A 21,666-nucleotide genomic window follows, 5' to 3' on the forward strand; every position below is an offset into this window, starting at 1 on the left:
TCCATCCTAACATCTGGAGGGGCCATGAGTTGTCCACCCATTTTGGAGCACAACGACAAATTATTCATTTTATTAGGATAATTTTACACCTCGTGTCTTCTATTGCAGTAGGGCGTAATCAGGGTGGTTTGCAGGAAAGCATTCATTGATTTAAACACACACGAACAGGCCACCAATACAAATAAAACCGCTAAAAGAATGAATGTCAAGCGATGAAAAATCTCACGCGGGGAGAACAGACCGCTAAAAACTCTTCCAGCGGCCGAATCCAAAACGCCGCAATTTGCACATGGAAAAGTCAAGGGTGGAAACAGACCTGCAGCAGACAGTTCCACAGTTACACGGTGGGATTACGCAGGGCGCATTTGGCAAGAAGGCTACCGTCTTTTAAGTTAGAAAAATTAGACCAAAGTTGTTTGCAAACGTTTGCTTATTTAAATGTTAACTGCATGCAACCGTTGCCTCTATATACTGTTAATATACTGTTAAAGGGACGTGTGTTTGAGGTCGTGCGTGCATTTTCTTCTTTATTTGTAAAGAAACTTAAATAGTTTGTGGATTGTTTAAAACGAACTTATCTACCCTGTACAGGCAAAGGGACTGACTTGGTTCTCCATGGCTGGGCTCACCAGGGGCAGTGGATCCCCCAACCCATCAGCCCTCTCCCTTTCAGAATCGCTGCCTTTCAGACTTACAGGTCAAAGTGAAACTTTAAACACAGGGAGGGTCTGCCCCTTCTTCAATGGAAGCGGTTCACCTGGCTCTCTCTGACGAGGATCAAGACCCCCTGGCCAAAAAGATGGCCTTGAAATATATGAGGTTTTCCTTCTGCCCTCCTCTCCTTGTCCACACAGGACATTTTTGCTTGCTCAGCTGTGAGCGAACCAGAGATTGGAATGGGGAATAGCTTGCGAGTGCCACCCTGTGGCCAACCAGAGCAGTGCTGCTGCCACGGAGAGACCACGGAAATCCCGTTTATCATTGCACAGTGGCAAAATCTGCCAGGATGTGTGAGGTGTGCAACAGGCAATCCTGAAGAGACAGGCCTTGCTAGGCGGCAGCAAGATACAACTCCACACCCTTTGTGGCCGGAGCCACACCACCAGTAGCTCTCACACCGAGGGCCAAAAAACCCCATGGGAAGGGGAGATTTTACGTAAGAAACCGCCTTCTCCTAGTTCAACCTATTTGTGTCTGTCTAGCCCAGGATGGTCTAACTGCCAGAGTTTCTTCAGCATCCCGTACACAGAGGGGTCTTCCGCATCCGTTGCCGCTTCTCGGAGGTCCTTCTCGGTGGTGGCTCCAATTGTGGAACGCTCTCTGAAAATGTTCATTTGCCAAGTGAAGTTAGATGCCAGCAGTTTCTGCTTCTTTGTTCTTTAATGCAGCTTTTAAAAAACCATTCCAGATACCGAAGTGAAACTTGGCATGCACATTCAAAACACAATTCTACCCTTCAAGTTCAAAAATGGGCTGGAGCAACCCGTCAATGAACCGGTCTGAAGAGAAAACTAGTGCCAACATGGACATCTTTCCTCTACTCACAAGCATTCGACGGCATACTTTTTTTTTTTAAGCCGGCTCCAATCGTTTCACCGCTAACGGTTTTTAAACTTTCTTTCAAACGGTTTTACATCTGTGAACGTTCAGGGGCTTACGTTATGCTTCGTCGCATTGTGAACAGGCCAGAGAGCTTTGGCTCTTGGGCGTTGATAGAAATGTCATCAACGAACGAATGGATGAACTTGATCCTCTTAATATAATGCTGGGGATGGAACCTACAAATGTCTACAAGTGAAGCAGTTGGTTGGTTCTATGACAGAGGTATGACGGCTGCTTTGTCTATGGGTCCATCTAGCTGATTGTCTATTCATGCTTGTCGTTTTCCAAGGGCGTCTCGGGAAGAGAAAGGTCTTTTCTCCATCACCTCCTACCTAATCCTTTTAAAACGGAGATCGAACCTGGACCGTCTGCCTGCAAAACAGCTCTACGGATGAACTGCAGTCCATTCTCCTACTGGCCATCTTCTGCTCTTCAGCAACAGCTCCAACTGGCTGACCAGTCTAGAATCTCCCCAGACGCTCACACTGGATGCATCCTCCGATGTCTTTCGCTGCAACCGCAACGCCAAAGGGAGCGCTTTGCCTCATTAGCTTAACTAGAAATGAGGAGAGACTGAAAGAACTGGGCATGTTTAGCCTGGGGAAGAGAAGATTGAGGGGAGACATGAGAGCACTCTTCAAATTCTTAAAAGGCTGTCACACAGAGGAGGGCCAGGATCTCTTCTCGATCCTCCTAGAGTGCAGGACACGGAATAAGGGGCTCAAGCGACAGGAAGCCAGATTCCGGCTGGACATCAGGAAAAGCTTCCTGACTGTTAGAGCAGTACGACAACGGAACCAGTGACCTAGGGAGGTTGTGGGCTCTCCCACACTAGAGGCCTTCAAAATGCAGCTGGACAGCCATCAGTCAGGGATGCTTTAGGGTGGATTCCTGCATTGAGCTTGGGGTTGGACTTGATGGCCTCTTCCAACTCTACGATTCTAGGGCCATAGCTAGACCTAAGGTTTATCCCTGGATCGTCCAGGGGTCAAACCTGTTCATCTAGGTGACACACAGGGGATCCAGTGCTCAGGCAGGGGTGAACCCTGGATGATCCCAGGATAAACCTTAGGTCTAGCTGTGGCCTAGGATTCTGAGAAAAGGAGCATGAGTTCTTGATGACCATTTGAAGATTCAATCTCTGGGTTATACATAAAAACGTTCTGGCGTATCGGATTACTTTCTTGTTTTATTTTTTAACCTTAATATACATTTATACAGGCCATAATAAAAATTATGCCACAGGATTGGTTTGTTTTCAGTTATTACTCTATGGGTCAAGAAGAAACGCATGCACGTACAAAGGAGAGGTAGTAGAAACACTGTATTAAAGACCTAAAAATACAAACGTCGTATAAATTAAAACAAAACAAAACAAAGACACTTTCAAATTAACCACTGGAATTTCTCGTACGGATAAATAAAGGTAAAAAGTACATTACTTTTGTCAAAACAAAAAGAAGGCGGGGAGAGGGAGGAGACCATAACAGAAATGTGTGGTTTTTTGATTTTCCGTTCGTCGATGAAAGCTGACCGTGTTTGAACGCCGGAGACCGCCCGCCAAAGGATGGCTTGACCGTTTTTTTTTAAAAAAAAGGTTCGAAATGATTTTGTTCTGTTGTGTTTTTCAAGTGTTCCAAGCAGCGGAGTGATGACGCTTAAAAAAAAAGAGAGGGGGAAACCTCTCAAAATTAAGAGGAACCGTTTGCAGAGATAAGTTGTCTGGATATGTCACGGGTTGAAAAACCACCTTGAAGTTCGAACGGACGGAGGATGGAGACGGCGAAGGATATTGAACATCCTTAAACACCCTGATTCCTTGATGCTTTTTGCTGTCTTAGGAAAAGTCCATGCTATACAGATGCTTAATTCCGTGTCTCTTTCAGAGCCTTAACACGGATCCACGAAAGAACGGATCAAAACTGCCATAGTGTGTTCTAGGACAGTCCGGAGCGGGGGGGGGGGACCCCAGGATACAGCGGCATGGTGGGGGGAACTGATAACACATCCAAAGCAGGCAATAATGCACATTTTCACACATGCTACGACGGAACTAAGCAACCAAACCTTTATATGGAGAAAGGGAGAGAGAGAGAGAGAGAGAGAGAGAATATCCAAGCCACTACCAACTTCTTAACGTTACCGAAAGAGTCCAGAGAGTAACGGAGTCACTCAAGTATTAGACAAAAAGGTAGGTATCAAATAGGAACGTCCACATGAAGATGGGTCTGTACACGTTTCGTCTGAACGTCTCCCTAAGAAGCTATATTTGAAATTTTGGAAAAGTTTGGTTTTCTGGGTGATGGTGTTGTTGACGGTTTCCCCCCCCCCTTCCTAAAACGTATACAGTGAACTGAAATGGTTTCTTGCTCAGAGTTCCTTGTTGTGCCTTTTCTGGTTTTTTTTTTTTAATTAACGGGTGTGTGTTTTTCCTTCAAAAAACAAGTACACAGTTACGTTAGTAAATTAGTGCAATATAGTGTTGGGGGGAGGGGGAGGGATTCGGAAGGAGAAAAAACGTCCAAGCTTGTGTTGTAGTATCCACGATCATCAGGGATTCTGGATAGAGGTTGCCCACTTCAAAAAATAAAGTAAAAGGTCCATCATTTTCCTTAGCCTTTTTTTTTTAAAAAAAAAAAAAGGTGCAGTGTTTACAAGATCCAAACTCAGGCCCAAATCTAACAGCACCCCCAAGCGTCACAAAATGCACGGTTTTGTCTTCATTCCACCGTCTCGTTCCAAAAGAGAAACTTTTTTTTTCCTCCCGCCCGCGACGGGGAAGCCTGTCGTTCTGGCTAAAGAAGAAAGCCTTGTTTCTTTGTGGCATCTTCTTGTAAGAAAACAAGGAGTCGTTTCGACGCACCCCAGGGCGGATCTTTTAAATCTGGCGGCTCGGCAAAGGGGCGGCGAGGCGGGATTAGCCGTAAGGCAGGTGACCTCCAAACGCGTTTGGGATTCCTTCCCCTCTTGCGAAATGACCGCGTTCTGTTTTTTCTTTGGTAGAACAACCACGGAGAATTCAAAGCCGCCCCTCCTTGGGACAGGGGAAAGAGCGGCCGGCGATTTTGGCTACGGCAGAACGTCTGTCGAGTGGTCCCGGGCAAACCGGCTCCTAGTCATAAACGGCCACAGCAGTGCAGCACAGGGCCGAGAGCCTGCGTTCGATACTCGCTTTATCTGAAAGCAAAGGAGAAAGCGTTAAGAAGATGAGAGGGGCTATGCCAACCAAAAGACTGCGGGTTTTTTTCCTCTTCCCTCCCCATGCCTTTTTCCTTGTGTGTCGCAACTTCTTTAGATTGTAAACCTGCCGGGCGGGGACAATCTTATTTTGATTGATTCTAAGTACGCCATTCCAGAGGTCTTTGGGGGTTGAAGAGCAGGCTAAATATACTCCAAATAAATCGTAATAATAAAACCCCGCTCATTCTGTATGTCGGCTGTGCTCCCATCTTACTATCGCACGTTACGGATTTGAGAGCTTTGCAATTTGAACCGTATGTAATTTTTACCATATGTAGTATAGTCAAATGTCAAGTTTGTATGTGTTGCAACGTTCTGTGGACTGAGCAACAAACGCATTGTTGTTGTGGTGTGTGTGTGTGTGTGTGTGTGTGTGTGTGTGTAAGACAGAATGTCAGGCGTCCAGCAAATGGGACCTGCCACATCGCCTTACACTTGTTGATGTTCTCGATGTCAGCCGGATCCTGCAAGACCTTCGCCAGGCCTTCCAGCAGCAGCGCTGCCTTGTGATACCGGTACGCAATGTCTTCCGTCTGCTGAAACATCTCGTCTAGGGCAGCAGCCTGCACCTGGGGAGAGCGGGAGAGACGGGTCAGCCCCGAAGGCCGAGAAGAGAGCGCGGGTGCCGAAAGGCGACTGGCGGAAAAAGGAGACTTGAATGGGGAGGGGGAGCGCGGCTCAGGGGTTAAGAGCCAGGTCCGATGCCCGTCCTCTTCCGGTAGGGCTAGATCTTGTTGGAAACCCTGGGGAGCTGCTGTCCGTCAAGTCTCGACAGCTCTGGTTTTGGGACCTGGTTTGCACAACCTGAGATGCCGGATTATGGGTTGACTATGGTTTATTGCTGAACCGTGGGTGGCTGCGTGCGGTGAATCCAGCCGCGCTAACATGGTTTGCTGACCACGAACAACCTGCAGTTCACCACCCAGCAACAAACTTCTCTTCGCGGGTGGTTCGTGGCTAACAACCCGCGGTTTGTTTGCACGGCCGGGTTTGCACGACGCAGCGACCCACGGTTCGGCGACAACCCACACTCTGGGTTGTCGGGTTGTGCGCACCCAGCCAGTATAAGGCAGCTTTCGATGGTCTTAAAGAAGAGAAACTCCGTGCGCAGACATCCGGGCGGGCTGTCCTGGTCTCATCACTTTTGAAGGGTCGTATAAAAGGGCATAGAGGGTTGGGACTTGAAGACGACGACCCAGGTTCAAATCCTGGCTCAGCCAAGGGTGGCTTTGGATCAGAGGCCAATCATTCAGCCTCGCCTAACTCAAAGGGTTGTCGGAAGAATAAATGAAACGGGGTGAGGGGAAGGCTTTGGAGGAAAGAAACAGAATAAACCAACAGAATAAATGCACGCGAAGGTTTCCTTGGAGGAGGGTGGGAAGAGGAAATGAGCCAGGGGGTGCACATCGAAGTCATCACCGGATGCTCCACGCTATTCATTCCCCTTCCAACCGTTCTTGAGAAAAATACCTGCGTGACAGGCACCAGGAGTTAGGCTTCTGGCAATGGGGGCGTTACGGTTTTATATTTGCATTTTTGGCTTTGGGTCTTGCCAAGGGGCTTCGACCTGGGGTGCGGATGCCCGTGGTGCCAGGTGGGCACCACCCAGAAAAGAACTGCTGAGCTTCCCAAAGATGTGGATGACCGCAAACCGTAGGGAAGAGGGATTTCCCTCGTTCGCTAGGACGGCGAAGGACGTTCAAACCTGGAGGGCAGAATGCACTCTCCTCCGTGGAAAGAGACACTCGCCAAGTTTCTACGCCTTCCAACAGGCTTCAAACAGCCTGCCCTGGCTGAGCAGGAACGACAAGGGCTCCCGGAAAGGGACTCTCAGCAAAAAAAGACACCCCGCATCTATCCCTTCCCCACCCCCAACCACACCCCTGGCCCTCTGAATTTTGAACGCCTTCTGGAAATGCCGCAGCAGAACCTTTTTGCTTCGACCGGCCTTGCCGCGGCCGCCGCTAACGTTATATATGGTACCGTTTCGGAACATTTTCCCCATCGCCCCCACCGGGGCTGGCAGCGCTTGGGGAATTCGAACTCGTTACTAAGCTGAGGCTGACGAAAGATCTGCCAGACGAGGCGGGGAATGGGGTGCCCCGGCGACTTTCCGAGCCGTGCAGAGGAGGCGTTAATGAGCGCTGGAGCGATTTTAATTAATCCCCGAGAGCTCGGCCTCTCGGCTTTAATTCGTTTGCGTCCGTTTTAATGGAGGCACGTGGGCCTCGTGCGGCTCTTATATTTATCCAGGAGAGGAGCAGCGAAATGAGAGGCAACTTGGCTTGGAAAACAACCGTGGCGAGGCCCACGGCGGGCATCTTGGAAAGACGCCCCCGGCCTCGCTCTAGTTCCCCGTCCGTGGCTGCCGCCGTGGCCTTACCATTTCCACAGCGCAGCTGTAAATGAGCTTCTCGGCCGTGACGCTGTTGATTTCGTCCACGAACCTCTGCTTGTCCGAGAAGAACCGGTTGAGCTTTTCCGTCAGTTTCTTGCACATGGCGATGCAGAATTTGTACCGCTCGTTCAGGTTTTTGACAACTGCAGAGAAAGAGAGAGAGAGAGAGATGAAACGGTTGTGAAGCAGAGGATCCGGGGCCCGCCGGCTCATCCTCACTGGTGCCGCCGCCGATTTAAAATATCGTTTATTACATCTCTATACTGCCCCCATAGCCGAAGCACTCTGGGCGTTTTACGCAGATTGAAAACCAGTGACGGAGGAAGCAGCAGCCAGGAAGCAGCTTTAAAGCCCTACACGGTTTGGGTCCAGGCGACCTGCGGGATCGCCTTCTCCCGTACAATCCGCCCCGCACACTCAGGTCCTCTGGGGAGAATTTCCTTCAGCCAGCCCAAATTAGGCTGACGGGTATTACCCAGAGGACCTTCTCTTCTGCTGCTCCCAGACTGTGGAATGGCCTGCCGGAGGAGACGCGTCAGCTTGACAATCTTTTAGCGTTCAAGAAAGTTATCAAGGCTGATCTCTCCGGCAGGCCTATCTGGTGGAATTTTAGGATGTTTTTAACATGTTTTTAGGATGCTTTTAGGATGTTTTTAAACAGTGCATACCATGTTTTTAATCAGTATTTTATGTATTTCATGGTATCTGAAGGAACGCCTCCTCCCATATGTACCTGCCTGGACCCTAAGGTCATCTCCATGAGCCCCTGCCAAAGAAAGTGAGGCAGGTGGCTACCAGGAGCAGGGCCTTCTCCACTGTGGCACCCCGGCTGTGGAATGAGCTCCCTAAAGAGGTTCGCTTCGCACCTACATTATATGCCTTTAGACGCCAGGTGAAGACCTTTTTATTCTCCCAGCATTTTAACAGCCTATAACTACATTTTAACTCGGTGTTTTAAATTCGTAATTTTGCATTGCTGCTGTTTTGATCTGGTTGAGCTTTTACATTGCATTTTATAGTATGGTTTGATACTGTTGTTTTATACTTTGGTTTTGATTTTTGTGAACCGCCCAGAGAGCTCCGGCTATTGGGCGGTATAGAAATGTAATAAATAACTAAATAACTAAATAAATAGCTGTTGTTCCCCGCCTCGATCCAATCAGAGAGGTGGGTAAGAAATATATTATGATGATGATGATGATTCCCACCGCAGCTGCTGAGCTCGCAGGGAGGGAGGCGTGAGGAGGTGGCAGAGGGCCCCGCGGGGGTGGGGTGGGGTGGGGGAGGCCGGCGAAGCGACCGACGCACCTTGCTTGACAGCGGTGGAGAGGTTGAGTTTGGCCGACTTGATCTGTGCTTTGGCCAGGTGCAGGGAGGAGGCCAGGAGCTGGGCCGCTTTCATGTACAAGACCAGCTGCTCCACTTGCCTGGGGAGAGAAAAGGCGGCCGTTGTCAGGAGTTCTGCTGTCACACACACACACACACACCACACACACACACCCCGCGGTGGGGTTGCTGGTCAAAAACAAAACCTGAAGTCCATCTCAACTTACACAGCTCAGCTCATCTGAGTGTGCCCCTCAAATACACTCCAGAGTCCTCTGCAAACATGCGGAGGCTCATGAAAGGCTTGCTTGTTTGAATTGTACGATTTAAAGCAACCCAGGTCCTCGTGGCAGACGCCACGCCGAGTGTCCTGTCCTGTCCCCAGGTCTAAAGCCGTTGCTTCATAGGCTGCGGGGCGTTTTTCAGCTACTCATAAGCCTAGGCTGGGAAGAGAGGGCAAGTTCCCCTGCCTCTCTCGGGGCTCAAAAGCCCCCAAATCAGTCTTCCTCCTCCCAGGACTGTTAAATCTGGTGCTAAAAGGGTTAAATTATGAAGAAGGCTGCTTCAAGTTGGGGTCGCTGGTAAAAAACAAAACCTGACGTCTATCTCAACTTCGAATGTAAGCCTGAGGGTAGGGACTGCCTTCTTTATTGATAAATTGTAAGCCGCTCCGAGAGCCTTTTGGCGGAGGATAAAAATACTCTTAAAATAATAATAATAAAAAAACTTACAGAGTTCAGCTCATCTGAGTGTGCCCCTCAAATACACTCCAGAGTGCTCTGCAAACATGCGGAGGTTCATGAAATCTGAACACGCTTCCGGTGGGGGGGGGGGAGAAGGCTCCACAGAGATCACCCACCCCCACTCCCCGCCGGGACAGACGGTGGGCACCTACCCCCAGTCCTTGCTCAGCTGGCTGATCTCATCCACCACGACGCTCTCCTGGATCTGGTAGAGCGACACGGCCGAGTTGCACAGCTCCGGGTTGCCGCTCCGGATGGCGGTCAGGTCTAGCACGCACTCCGTGAAGGCCAGCATCAGGTTCAGGTGGCGGAGCGTGTCCGTGTGCTCTCTCTGGCGGGTGGAGGGGGGGTGGGTGGAGGGAGGAAGGAAACCAAGAGGCCAGCTTAAGCTTTTGCTCAGTGCCCTGAAGCCATTGCCAAACGGGGACTTCTCCAGGGCAGCCCCCACCCCCCGAAAAAAAACTAGAGACTCGGAATCTGCCCCCCGAAACGTCGGTGGAGGTCTTCAGGCAATCATGTAAGAACAGAAGAACCGCAAGAAGAACCTGGCAGGATCAGACCGTGGTCTCTTTCCCCTCTCGCGACCCGAATTAAATGAGCGTAGCCAGGCGAAGACGGCTGCGTTACCACTGTAATTACAAGCTTAAAGCGGGGAAGGAAACAGTTTAGAAAACGACTAGATCTGTAGCTTCACCGATGTTACGTAGCAAAGCATTAAAATTAGCAGTTGGAGCGTCGGACTGGGAGGCGGGAGATCCGGGTTCTAGTCCCCGCTCAGCCACGGAAACCCACTGGGCTCTCAGACAGGCTCTCAGCCCAACCCACCTCACAGGGTTGTTATTATGAGGATAAAATACAGGGAGGTGGATTATGTGCGCCACCTTGGGTCCCACGGAGGAAAAACGGCGGGATAGAAATGCAGTAATAATAATAATAATAAAAATGTGCGAGTGTTTGACCTCATTCCATACCTCCATCAAAGTTTCTTCCGGCAGTTCGGGGGCTTCGAAGGTGATGAACCCCTCTAGGCTGGGAGGCGAAACGCCGTAAGGCATGAACTTCAGGCACGGAGCCATCTCGGCGCCGGGAGGAGAGGAGCCCATGTAAATCCCCGGCGGGGAACCCATGACGACGCGGCCGCTGGTCGAGCAGAGAGACCCTCCGGAACTGCTGGAGCCGACTGGAAGGGCAGGAACGGACACACGGGGGCACGCTCACTTCAGCAGTCTGACCAGGTAGGTCTAGTTCGACACACACACACATCCCGACACACACCTGAAGTTGTCCCTGGCAAGGTATTTTTTTTTGGGGGGGGGGACGACTTGTGCAAATTTTGGAGCTGCCGCACGGCTCCCTCTTGCACACGGGCGGTGCCGGTTTCGGCTACATAAAGTTCGACACACCCTAAGCGAACGTCGGAAGTAAAAGGGACTATTAGAAAACACGGCCGTTTTCGTTCCCGGCAAACGGGGCTTGCACGGAGCGATGTGGGTGAGGAGACGTGGCTCGAGCCAGGAAAGGCTGGGCCGCCCTCCTCGCCGCCTGCTAGGCCCTTCTGCCGCCTGCCCCCGCCCGGCCCATGACTCCCAAGACGCTCTGCTCTGAAGCTTCTGCTTCCGTCGCCTTAAGGATTTACGGACAGGGCCTTCTCTGCAGTGGCCATCCGATTGTGGAAAGAGACTTCGGGGCAACTTCAGGTTTCTGTTCTCGGTCATTTCTCCCCCCCCCCCCCCGGAGGAAGCCTGGCGCTCACCTGACGTCGTCCGGGCTCGGAGGATCATGTGGGTGCAGGTTGGAGGGGTGGCACTATTCGGAGGGGAGCCGACGGTAAACATCACGGCCCTCGAACCCGCACCCACGGGAAGCGGCACCGCCGCAACGCCACAGGCGCCTGCTGGAGCTGTGGGGAAGAGCAGCGTGTTAGTCCTCATGAGGGCGTCCTCATAGGATCCACAAGGACAAGCTGAGCACAACAGGGTTGTCAGGGAGGCCCCCCCCCAAGAGAACCCTCCCTCAAAAACCCAGCAGCCCTACAAAATGTTAAATCCAAGCATGTCAAATGGAGAAAGGGGAACAGCAGTGATTTCTGGGTGTTGCTGTGGATGTGTTTCCGTAGGCCCAGTTTCTAACGGTTTTCTGTCTAGTTCTGTGATGGGACTGATGCGGCGAACGAGATAATTGGGACCTTTTCCTGTTGCCATAGGTTTTTTTTTTTGACTTCCGTAGCCAGTGGTGTATGTTTTCCCCTTCGCCTCCAGGGATTTATCCGCCCCCGCCCCCCTTTAAAGCGCATCCAACTTGGTGGCCATCAGCATATCTTGCGGTAATGAGTTCCGCAGTTTGCGATGGGTGAAGAAGTCCTTTCTTTTCCCTGTCCTAAATTTCCCACTGGTCAGCTTCATGGGATGATCCCGTTGGGACCTAGTATTATGGGAAAGGGAGGAAAAGGTCTCCCTATCCACATTCTCCACAGGTTATGCTGGGATGGCAACGCCGGACAGGGCCTTCTCAGCGGTGGCCACCCGATGGTGGAACGCTCTCCCCACCAAGACCCACCTGGTGCCAATATTTAATCTAGCCAGTTTAAGAACTCCCTTCCATTTCCAAGCCTTTGATGGACTCTTTAATGCATCAGTGGGCTTCCTTGCCATTGTCACTGGCGTTTCCCAGTTGTTTTTACGGGATGCTTTCGTATCTAACTAGTTTTTAAAAACACGTAGGTTTGAACCCCGTTGAGGAGTCGATGAGCCTTTTGAAAAAGACGTTACGAAATCTAATAAGCGACTGACAATGACGCATCGCCCGAAGCCTCCTCTCCTGTGGAGTTAGCCAGGAGTTCATGTAACCGGCGTCCCCCTTACCGGTATCCATCGGCCGCTCCGTATTAAGGCTGTCTGTGCTGCCCTGGTAGAGCTGGCCGCCGAGAGCGGCCCTCGCCTGCTGATCCGACAACTTGCCGGTACTGACGGACCTAGGATGGAAGAGCGGAGAGTTTTTCTGAAGCGGCAAAACTCAGTTTTTCCACTTGGGCTGGGAAGGGAAGACGCTGTGAAGAGTGGCTGTCCCCAGCCTGGAGGTCTCCTGACGAGTTGGACAGCAACATCCTTCAAGAAGGACGCAGATAAGTTGGGGCGTGTTCAGAGGAGGGCAACCAGGATGATCAGGGGTCTGGAAACAAAGCCCTAGGAAGAGAGACTGAAAGAACTGGGCATGTTTAGCCCGAAGAAGAGAAGATTGAGGGGAAACATGATAGCACTCTTCAAAGACTTAAAAGGTTGTCACACAGAGGAGGGCCAGGATCTCTTCTCGATCCTCCCAGAGTGCAGGACACGGAGTAACGGGCTCAAGTTAAAGGAAGCCAGATTCCGGCTGGACATCAGGAAAAACTTCCTGACTGTTAGAGCGGTACGACAATGGAATCAGTGACCTAGGGAGGTCGTGGGCTCTCCCACACTGGAGGCCTTCAAGAGGCAGCTGGACAAGCATCTGTTGGGGATGCTTTAGGGTGGATTCCTGCATTGAGCAGGGGGTTGGACTCGATGGCCTTGTAGGCCCCTTCCAACTCTGCTATTCTATGATTCTATGATTCTAAGTGTTGAAATGATGCGTGATGCAACCGCAACGCCAAAGGGAGCTCTTTGCCTCATTAGCTTAACTAGAAATGAGGAGAGACGGAAAGAACTGGGCATGTTTAGCCTGGGGAAGAGAAGATGGAGGGGAGAAATGAGAACACTCTTCAAATACTTGAAAGGTTGTCACACACAGGAGGGCCAGGATGTCTTCTCGATCATCCCAGGAAGCAGAACACGGAATAACGGGCTCAAGTTACAGGAAGCCAGATTCGGGCTGGACATCAGGAAAAACTTCCTGACTGTTAGAGCAGTACGACAATGGAACCAGTGACCTAGGGAGGTGGTGGGCTCTCCCACACTGGAGGCCTTCAAAAGGCAGCTGGACAACCATGCTTTAAGGTGGATTCCTGCATTGAGCAGGGGGTTGGACTCGATGGCCTTATAGGCCCCTTCCAACTCTACGGTTCTATGAACACCCTTCATTCCCATGGGCACTGCAAGCTGACTGTAAAGTGTTTTGAAAAAGAAGGAAGGAAACTGCGGTGATGTCGTGCCTGTGAACAGCTCCCATCATCCCCTTCCGCTCACTGGGCGGCACCACCGGCTGAGAGAAGATTGAGAAGAGCACCCCAGAGCCTGCGCAGGGGCGGGCAAAAGAGAGATCTCCAACCACTTTCGACTTCAGCTCCCAGAAGTCCCTGCCCACGGCTGAGGAATGCTGGGAGTTGAAGTCCCAAAGGTCTGGAGTTCTACTTCGTGGATTCCTAGTCGTGTTTCGTCGACCGCTCAGGAGCTCTTGTGCTACCTCAGCTTCTACTGGGAGGACGAAGGGCAGCTTCGAAGCGCGGAAATTATTTTGCGGGCGGCACCTGGGCTGACACCGAAACGCTGCGGGGCGGCGACCGCTACCTGCCAAAGACGGTTTTCCCGTGCTGCTGCTGCTGCTCCGCCTGCCTCTCGCTCCCCTGAGCCGAGTGGAAGTGAGGGAACGCTCGTGCTTCGCCCACGTCCTTCGACGGCTGCGAGGGGACGTCGGCCGGCCCCTGGCGGCTCACCAGGCCCACCAAGTTCGAGGAGGCTTGGGTCTTCGGGATCTTGAAAGGAGCCGTCGCCTAAAGGGAAAAGGGAGGCGGGGAAAGGATCACGCCGAGTCCGCTTTCGTTCCCACCCAGGCCGGCTGGGCCGGGGAAGCGGCCCTTTTAAAACGCTTCCTGCGTTTAGAACCCTGATACCGGAGGTCGCACGCGACCATCAGGGCTAGTAGCCATGGATGGCCTTCTCCTCCTCCAGGAATTTATCCAGCCCCCTTTTAAAGCCATCCAAATTGGATGGAATGAAGATAGAAGAAACACCAAGAGTTGCATTACTTTCACCATACGAAGACTTAAAATGCAAAAAAGAAATTAAGGGATTGGTAACAAATTTGCTGACTGCAGCAAGGTTAATTGTAACTAGGAACTGGAAGATTCAAGGGGATTATTGTATTGAAGAATGGTGTAAAGAAGTGTGGGATATTGCCATTCATGATAAATTGACATGTAGCGTTACAGTGAGAAGAGGTATAGCAAAAAAGAACGATGTTGAGGAAATTTGGAAACAGTTCCTATTATTTGCGTTTTCTAAGGGAAGTGGGAAACCACCAGCAGAAGAGGGGTTAATATTTTGGAAACAGGAATGATCCCGAAGGGAAGGGGGAGCACTTGTTGGATTATGTTGAATTACGTTGGATTATGCTATGGATAAAGTATTACATGTTAATAATTATATCTTCAAGTAACTTGTTAGGTATTGGAATCTTTTTCTTTTGTATGGTATGTTAAATTGTTATGTTTGTTTGTTTGTTTTATGTAGTAGTTCAATCAAATTTATAAAAAAATAAAATAAAGCCATCCAAATGGGTGGTCATGACTACATCTTGTGGCAGGGAGTTCCACAGTTTAACAACGTGCTGGGTGATGAAGCCCTTCCTTTTATTTGTCCTGGATCTCCCACCGCTCAGCTTCGTTTTCAGAAAAGCGTCTCCCTCTCCACCTTCTCCGCACCAGGCCTGATTTTGTGCGCCTCTGTCCTGTCTCCCTTCACCCTCCCCGTTTTCCCCCAAGCTAAACAATCCCAGCTGTTGTCGCCTTCCCTCCTAGGGAAGATGCTCCAGCCCCCTTAGCCGCTGCCTTGGACTACAATTCCCAGTATTCCCAGCCAAGGCTCAGGAATCCTCAGGGCTGGGGATCCCAAACTTCCGCAGCGGCCCCCGGTCAGGCAAGGCGGCCGAAGACCCGACGCCCACCTTGGTGGGAGAGCCGATGATGGTGGGCAGGGGGCTTTTGAAGAGCCAGTCGGAGCTGCGGGGCGACGTCCCCGGGTGCTTGGTGGGCGACGCCCCCAGGCTGACGGGCCGGGCGGGCTGCGGGGAGTGGCCGTAGGCGGCGTAGGACGGGCAGACGGGGTCCGAATGCTGCTTGCGGAGTTTCTGCTTGGTCTGGTAGATGTCGGTCAGGGTCGTGGCGCTCTGGAGCCGGGCGCCGGCCATCAGCAGGGACTGCGGGGAGTGAGACGCCGGGACCGGCGAGCCTGCGGCGGGAGAGAAGCGGGAGACGCCGTCGGGCGGGGAAGCGGAGCGGCCGGCGGGGGCCGGCGTCTGGGCGTCACGGCTCGGGCAGGGCCGGCCGTGCCCGGTGTGCGCGGCGCCATTCATGCCGCTTGGCGGGTGCCGCTTTCGACTGCTCTCGCTCAAACGCAACGGACGCCAACGCACGGGGTCCTTCGCACGACACGGCCAGGCGGCTGAGCGAGGGCCGTTGTCGGTGAGCGCGTTGCCCGAACCCGGGGCATTTTCCGCGGGCCGGCTCATTAACCGTGCGTAAGAACGTAAGAAGCGCCCTGATGCTGGATCAGGCCAAGGGTCCATCTAGTCCAGCACTCTGTTCCCACAGGGGCCAACCAGCCACAAAGTAGGACAAGGGTGCAACACCACCACCCTACCCATGTTCCCCAGCAACTGGTGCACACAGGCTTCCTGCCTCGGGTACTGGAGGTAGCACACAACCATCAGGGCTAGTAGCCGTGGATCGCCTTCGCCTCCAGGAATTGATCCCCCACACACAAGGCGAGAGAATGAAGGCCACTCACCTGAGGAGTTTCGGCTCCTGGCTTCGTGCCCTTGGGGCTGTCCGCAACAGCAGTGCCCCAGCTGCTCAGGGATGGTGCCAACTAGAGGGGGAAGAGAAAAAAAGGTGGATACGCCGTTATTCTCCCTAGAAAGGGGAGCATCCGAGAAAAAGCAGGCGTCTCAGGCGTCTGTCGACAGCTCCTTCTTCAACGGAAAATGAACCTTTTCTTAAAAGGACAACTGCAACTCCGTCCTCTAGGTCAATAGCTAGCTCAGCCTTCCGCGCCCTGGCGCCCTCCCGATGTGTTGGACTACAACCCCCAGCATCCCCTGGAGAGCCTCTTATGCTCCCTTAAGAACCTAAGAAAAGCCCTGATGCTGGATCAGGCCAAGGGCCCATCTAGTCCAGCACTCTGTTCGCACAGCGGCCCGCCAGCCGTCGGCCAGGGATGGACAAGCAGGACAGGGTGCAACAGCACCCTCCCGCCCATGTTCCCCAGCACACAGGCTTACTGCTTCGGATACCGGAGGTAGCACACAATCATCAGGGCTAGTCGCCATGGATAGCCTTCTCCTCCAGGAATTTATCCAACCCCCTTTTTAAAGCCACACAAATGGGTGGCCATCGCTGCATCCTGTGGTGGTGAGTTCCACAGTCTAGCTCTGCGCTGTTTGACAGATCAAAGACGTCCTTCCTTGGATCTGTCCTGAATCTCCCACCCATCAGCTTCATGGGATATGATCCCGTTGGGTTCTAGTATCATGGGAGAGGGAGAAAAATACCTCCTTCTCCGCCTTCTCCACCCCAGGCGTCATTTTGCCCACCTCCATCCTGTCTCCCCCCCACCCGCCGCCACCTGCTCATGTCACACCGTCCCTTCCCCGACACCCCCCCCCCCAAGGCATCTCGTTCCATGGCTTTACCTAGTGGCGAAGGAGAATACGGCCTAGAAGAGCCCGTGGAGAGCCGGCGTCCGACGGCTTGGGCGGCTTCCGACGGCACCGGGGAACAGGAGCCCGTCTTCAGGAAGCCCATGGGGCTGGTGTTCGACCGCCTCACCACGGCAGATCTGAAGAGGCGGAATGAGAGAAGCCGTCCCGGTTGCAGGAGGAAACCGGCGCCGCTTAAAATGCCGCTTGTGTCACCTCCCACCCAGCAAAGAATACCTTGATGGGGATATATTCCTGGCCCAGTCCTAAAATGCTCAGCTTTTGCTTAAAACAACCGCTTCCCAGCCCGTTTTGGTGAGGGGCCGCTCAAGGCCTTTGGATGTATTTGAGCGCTTTAGGAAGGTAGGAAAAGCCCTGCTGGATGAGGCCAAAGGCCTGTTAAATTCAGCGCTCGGTTCCCAGTGTGGCCAAACAAATGCTCCGTATGGGAAGAACGCATCAGGGAGATTATTCCACAGTTGGGGGGCCACCACAGGGAAGGCCCTAGCACCCTCCCACCGGAGTTCCTCAGCAACTGGGGTACACAGGACATGCTGCCTCTCCGATACCAAAGGTAATCTACATGCATACTGTTCGTTTTTTGTGCTTTTTAACGGAGGTCTTAAATAGACATTGTTTGTTTTTATGCTTTTAAATTGCGTGTATTTAACGTTCGCGGTTTTTCAATCTTTTGCAAACCGCCCAGAGAACTTCGGTTAGGGGGCGGTATATAAATGTAATAAACAAATAAAAATAAATAAATAGCCACCCTGACTAGTAACCACTGACTGCCTCCACGAATTTATCAATTCCCCTTTGAAAGCCGCCCCAAGTTGGCTGCCGTCACCTCTTGCGGTGGCAAACTGCCGTTTAAACTCTGGGCTGCGTGTTGAAGCCCTCTGTGTGACACCTTTTCAAGCCGTTGAAGAGTGCTGTCACGTCTCCCCTTCGCCTACTCTTCTCCAGGCTAAACAGGCCCATTTTTTTCTGTCTCTCCTCATAGGGCTTTGACTGAAAGAGCTGGGCCTGTTTAGCCTGGAGAAGAGAAGATTTAGGGGAGACATGATAGCACTCTTCAGATACTTCAAAGGTTGTCACACAGAGGAGGGCCAGGATCTCTTCTCGATCCTCCCAGAGTGCAGGACACGGAATAACGGGCTCAAGTGACAGGAAGCCAGATTCCAGCTGGACATCAGGAAAAACGTCCTGTCTGTTAGAGCAGTACGACAAAGGAACCAGTTACCTAGGGAGTTGGTGGGCTCTCCCACACTAGAGACCTTCAAGAGGCAGATGAACAACCATCTGTCAGGGATGCTTTGAGTTGAATTCCTGCATTGAGCAGGGGGTTGGCCTCGATGGCCTTATAGGCCCCTTCCAACTCTACTACTCTATGATTCTATCTTCAGGAAAAACGTCCTGACTGTTAGAGCAGTACGACAATGGAACCAGTGACCTAGGGAGGTTGTGGGCTCTCCCACACCCTTCAAGAGGCAGGTGGACAACCATCTGTCAGGGATGCTTTGAGTTGAATTCCTGCATTGAGCGGTGGGTTGGCCTCGATGGCCTTAGAGGCCCCTTCCAACTCTACTACTCTATGATTCTATCTTCAGGAAAAGCGTCCTGACGGTTAGAGCAGTACGACAATGGAACCAGTGACCTAGGGAGGTTGTGGGCTCTCCCACACCCTTCAAGAGGCAGGTGGACAACCATCTGTCAGGGATGCTTTGAGATGAATTCCTGCATTGAGCAGGGGGTTGGACTCGATGGCCTTAGAGGCCCCTTCCAACTCTACTATTCTTTTCACTTGTCCTGGATCTCCCACCACTCAAGCTTCATGGGATGGACGCTCCTTAGGACACCCTCCTGCCAAACTGCCAGTCAGAGCCGAGAAAGCGCTCCCACCGGGCACGGATCCTGTCCCTGCGGGGTGGCTGGGTGGGTGAGGCAGGGTTTCCTGCGAGGGCAGAACAGAAGGACGCAAGCGGGGAGGAAGGAGGGGAGGAAGGAGGGGAGGAAAGCACATACCTTGGCGACCCGTGGGGGTTCGATCCAGGGCTGGCGGCCGAGGTCAGGTTCTGCTCGATCCGTTGGTAATTACGGAGCTGGGTCGGGACCGGGATGGGCGCCGTTTCACTGCGGGGGGAGACCGAGGGCTGGCACGGCCTGCAGCCGGGAGGCAAGGAGAGGGGGAGTGAGGGGCGGAGAGCCGGCCACTTCTCAATTTGCACCATTGTCCAGGGTTAATGGGGGGAGGCACATGGGACGAGGATCCCAAGGGGGAGGCACGCGAGGCGAGGCCCCCGGTTCCTGTGGGGCTACACAGGCGGCCGGCAGGATTCGTGAAACACGATCAAGGGAAAATGGGCTGCTGCTCAGGAGCGAGAGAGGGCCGGACTGCAAAAATCAATCCGGCCGCTCAGGGGAAGCGGCTCAGCTGGGCGCCGGCCCCTCCCCACTTTCCCACAGGCGAGGAAGGAGGGCTCCCCCCTCCCCCCTCCCGTCCCGCCTCCAAACGTTTCAAAACAACGGCCTTCTAGGAAAACCTGCTGCAGAGAGAGGGAACGGGAAGTTCAGGAGCAAGGAGGGGACGGCCTGGGTTTTGTTTGCTCAAGGCTGGAAGGCCGGAGACCGCGGCCAAGGGAGGAAACGGCTGGCGTAACCCCGGGTTGTCAACAGGCCGGCCGACGGCTGGCCCCTAAAGCTCAGCGTGCTTGCTGGACGCCTGCTGCGAACTTGGAAGCTAGAGTCATCGCAGGCCCCTTGGGGAATAGCTCAGCTAAACGGGGGGAGCCCTCCGGCTGGAGACGAGCCAAGCGGCGCTTTCCCCCGCTCCGAGAGGGACGCCTGAGATTCAGAGCCGGGATTTCGGGGGAAACATCCTGGGGGAAACAGCTTCCCCCCCCCACGGGCCGTCCCTGTGGGCTTCAGATGGGAGAGGGAACCGGGCAGGTTGCACGGCCCGCATCAGGGCAAACAGCGTGCCCGTTGCCAGAGGAGGCAGACCCAGCCGTCCCAGAGGCAAATGGAGTGGGGGATTTGAACACACACACCCCCGAGTTCAAATCCCCCACAAACCTCCCCCAAGTGAACGCCACTCGTCCGACGAACTCCGGCAGTGACGGACTACAGCTCCTATCGCCCCCTGGCCAGCAGGACACAGGGGGTTGAATGCTTTTTTGCCCGGCCTCCGCCCCCAAAGCTGCTCTTAGCCACGGGGTGGAAAAACGATGGGCGCTCAGCCTGGGCTGTTGGGTTTCCCCCTTCGTGGTGGCGACGGGGGCAGGAGTCGGACCCGAGGCCGCGGCGCAAGGGGAAAGAGCGAGACCGTGCTCCTGTATGGGCCGCCTCTTCGTTTGAAAGGAAGCTTAAAACGTGGGCAGTTCCAGGCACACAAGCCCAACTACGGTTTGCAGCTTGAGCTAAACGGGCACCATGAGAAGCGACTCCCATCCGTACCCTGGCCATCGACTGATCCAATCCAGTTTTATCCGACCCGAATTCTTCTGGACATGTTGAGCCGCAATTTCCCATACACCCCTTCCCCCCAGACGACATGGCCGTCAACCCTACCCCCTCTGACCATGCTGGCTGGGGACGATGGGGCTCGGAGTCTAGCAACACCCGGGTCGGTTAAAGCCGAGTTTGATGCTTCCTCTTCTAAAGCGTTCTTGAGAGAAGAGCGAACACCGTTTCAGAACCGGCTCTGACCTGTGAAGTCCAGATGCGGACGGACTACAATTCCCATCAGACACATCCGCCGGCCAGAGTTCATGGGAGTTGGGAGTCCAGCCCTATCTAGACGGCCACAGGATCCCCACCCGTGGGGAAAATAAATGCAGCAGGGGCATTGTCACGGAGTCTCTGAAGACAGCATGTTTTTAAAAAAGGGTTGTAGGGGCACGCATTTGCTTCCTCGCCATTCTCCATCGAGTTGGGGGGCCAGGCAGAGGCAGACAGTTGCTCTCTGCCCCCCAACAGAGAAAGTGCTATAAGCTGAATTAATATAAATTGAGCTTTTACAGGCTTTAAAGTCGCTTGATACGGCTTCGTGGTTATGTACGGACCCCTGACCTTAGGATGTGAATCTAAATAAATAAATGAATGGAGAGGAGGGGGGGTGAGGAGAGCCCCCACCCCCACCCCCAGGGCCACACAGACCTGTTGGCTGAGCTACTTCCAGAGGGGATCGAGGAAGGTTTCGGAAAATTGCCACAGCTTCCCGAAACGGGACGCGGGAGGCTGTCTGGAGAAGGCGACAGAGAGCAACCGAGGAAGGTGTCTTGTGCGGGAGGGGAGCCCTGAAACCTTGCAGGATCTTTCCCGGAATTTGCAGACTTCAGGATAGTCAGAGAGGGAAAGGGCTCAGCTAAAGCAAGACAAGAATAAAGCTGCCCCGGCCCCCCGGTCAAAGATCTGGGGATTCTTTCATTCCTTTAGCTTGGATGTCAAAACCAGCAGGGCTAAAAAATCCGGCAACGCTTACCCTCCGCATATCAGGAACTCGCTCGAGGCACGCCGGCCCACCGGCGCCAGAGGCATGTCGTCTAGAAAGCAAAGGAATACCATGATAAGACCGGCGTTGGCGCGGGTCCCGCACGAAGCCAACTTTGACTCTTGCTGGAGCGAACTGCAGCCGTGAGAAACGGTGCCCTGCTCACACCAAAGGCAATATTCCTTAATAGCATATCGGTGCGAAGCCCCGCCCCGGCGTGAAACCGAAATCCTGAAGACTGGTTGCAGTAAGGCGGG

At 53.1% G+C, this 21,666-nt stretch overlaps 1 protein-coding gene across 1 annotated transcript in view; it reads right to left on the reverse strand.

The window, feature by feature from the left end:
• Positions 1-2,773: 2,773 nt before the first annotated feature.
• The window catches only part of ULK2 (unc-51 like autophagy activating kinase 2), a 55,229-nt gene continuing 36,336 nt past the window's right edge, over positions 2,774-21,666 (reverse strand). Inside the window, exons 14-27 of the mRNA XM_063146471.1 lie at positions 21,401-21,461; positions 18,943-19,080; positions 16,912-17,057; positions 16,008-16,088; positions 15,166-15,449; positions 13,791-13,993; positions 12,171-12,280; positions 11,063-11,209; positions 10,281-10,489; positions 9,462-9,640; positions 8,549-8,667; positions 7,226-7,383; positions 5,276-5,411; positions 2,774-4,779 (exon numbers count right to left, since the gene is read on the reverse strand). Of these exons, the coding sequence (XP_063002541.1) occupies positions 4,715-4,779; positions 5,276-5,411; positions 7,226-7,383; positions 8,549-8,667; positions 9,462-9,640; positions 10,281-10,489; positions 11,063-11,209; positions 12,171-12,280; positions 13,791-13,993; positions 15,166-15,449; positions 16,008-16,088; positions 16,912-17,057; positions 18,943-19,080; positions 21,401-21,461 (2,036 nt within the window). The 3' untranslated portion in view covers positions 2,774-4,714. The remainder of the gene's footprint in view (positions 4,780-5,275; positions 5,412-7,225; positions 7,384-8,548; positions 8,668-9,461; positions 9,641-10,280; positions 10,490-11,062; positions 11,210-12,170; positions 12,281-13,790; positions 13,994-15,165; positions 15,450-16,007; positions 16,089-16,911; positions 17,058-18,942; positions 19,081-21,400; positions 21,462-21,666) is intronic.

Source organism: Elgaria multicarinata, chromosome 22 (assembly GCF_023053635.1).
Source record: "Elgaria multicarinata webbii isolate HBS135686 ecotype San Diego chromosome 22, rElgMul1.1.pri, whole genome shotgun sequence".
Taxonomy (NCBI): domain Eukaryota; kingdom Metazoa; phylum Chordata; class Lepidosauria; order Squamata; family Anguidae; genus Elgaria; species Elgaria multicarinata.